Genomic DNA, 1,793 nt, shown 5'->3' on the forward strand with positions numbered 1-1,793 from the left:
AATTCTCAGAATGTGTATAAGATATAACGAATAATATTTTACCGCTAGCTTCGGATGATTCTTCTTCCGAAGAACTATCGGTCAACAGGACACCTTCACCTCTGGCATAATTCACAGTAAGATCCTTTAGTTTCTCCTTAATTTCATTTGTAAGTCTACCGTTTTCATCTTTCCTCTTTTTACGCAGCTGCTTATCATTTTTATCTAGTTCTATTTTAGAAAGTTCTTTCTGGGTAGATTCATCCTCGCTGTCTGAGGTTTCACTAGTAGATTCTTCCTCGTCGGGGGATTCCTCTGTTTTTATTCCAGACAAATCTTCCCTGCTCGACAGGGAATCATCCTTGCTCTTCTCATTTTCGTTCTTCTCGTCTGAGGAATCCTTTACAGAGTCGATCTTCGATTCGGTTTCCTTCGCTGACTTCTTCTTGTCCCTCCTTTTCTCCTTGATATCCTTCACCTTTTGCTCGCTGTCTTTCTTGCTTGTGGACGGCACAGACGCATCCTCGTCTTCGCTGCTCGACAGATCGTAAAATTTCCTAAGATCCTCGGTGGTGGTTCGATTGACGGGTCTGCCGCGTTTATCAATGGTATATTTCACGGCGAACTTTTCATCCTTAAACATGCCCTTAAATCGATGATCGATCTTCACTTTCCTCTCAGCTTTGGGAATGCGACGAAACTTGGGATCCCTCGCGATATGCGCGAAACGCGCGTCTCTCAGCATCTCGTCCATTATTGCTGATAATTATTCGTCACTGTACTGAGCTACAGACGCAATAATTTCAATTTTGAAATTTTATATACAGAAACGTTGTTTTATATACAGAAAAATTGCATTCTGTGTGTCACACATGCTACACGTGTCCTCGACATTTAAAGACAGGTTAGATTAAACAAGGCAAGGATCAGCTAGGTTATTTTCATCACAGAAAAAAGAACGACCGTGAGAAGTATTCCATGCTTGATTTTAGATTCGCGTACACTAAGCGCTATCTTGTGTCTAATTTTGAAATTTTTGTATTAATAGAATTGTTTTTTTCTGTTTTGCTAATTGCGCACCTGTATTGGTCTGCACTTATCTTAACACAATGCATTTTTCAGGTTTTGATAAAAAGAAAGTTCTGGGGGTCGATTACGGTTCTTGAAACGAAGTGAAAATTACAAAAGTGAACAGATTTACTAGATTTTGACCAATAAAATCATAGATACCCTAGTGAATTTCCTCACTTTTGTAACTTTCACCTCGTTTCAAGAACCGTAATAAGCCCCCTGAAAGGAATGAGAAAAATACCGAGTTGTACTGGAATAATTTTACAATAAATATCTAAAGCAGCTAAAAGGAATGAATAAATTACGATAAGAATTAATAAAATGCAGTTATTTTTGCAGATCAATTTATATTATTTATATATAAATTGTACATTTATAATTATTACATGGCATTTCTAGAATTTTTTCATATTTTTTACTAATGAAAATATGAATATAGTTTTATTATATAGTTTTATTAATACAATATTCAAGAATATTGTTTAATCATCATTATTAAATACAAATATACAATAAATACTATCAACGCTGGTTTCCAATAAAATATACAAACGTATTATATCTTAGGATAAAATATAAATAACATTTTACAAATTGTGTTCATCTTGGTGTCCCTATATTTACATATCAATCTTACAATAAATGATTCTAAATAGCTTTGCAATCTATGATTTTTCTCATGAGCATTGGCCGCGTTCAGGAAACACAACTGTTGAGTGAGCGCTCATTATGATTGGTTCTTA

The 1,793-nt window shown here is 35.0% G+C and overlaps 1 protein-coding gene across 1 annotated transcript in view; it reads right to left on the bottom strand.

Moving 5' to 3' along the window:
- Positions 1 to 876, bottom strand: part of LOC112455026 (ESF1 homolog) — a 2,549-nt gene extending 1,673 nt beyond the window's left edge. Inside the window, exon 1 of the mRNA XM_025016706.1 lies at positions 29 to 876. Coding sequence (XP_024872474.1) covers positions 29 to 733 — 705 coding nt within the window. The 5' untranslated portion in view covers positions 734 to 876. The remainder of the gene's footprint in view (positions 1 to 28) is intronic.
- Between the last annotated feature and the right edge of the window lie 917 nt (positions 877 to 1,793).

Source organism: Temnothorax curvispinosus, unplaced genomic scaffold (genome assembly GCF_003070985.1).
Source record: "Temnothorax curvispinosus isolate PA1 unplaced genomic scaffold, ASM307098v1 QBEX01005665.1, whole genome shotgun sequence".
Lineage (NCBI taxonomy): Eukaryota > Metazoa > Arthropoda > Insecta > Hymenoptera > Formicidae > Temnothorax > Temnothorax curvispinosus.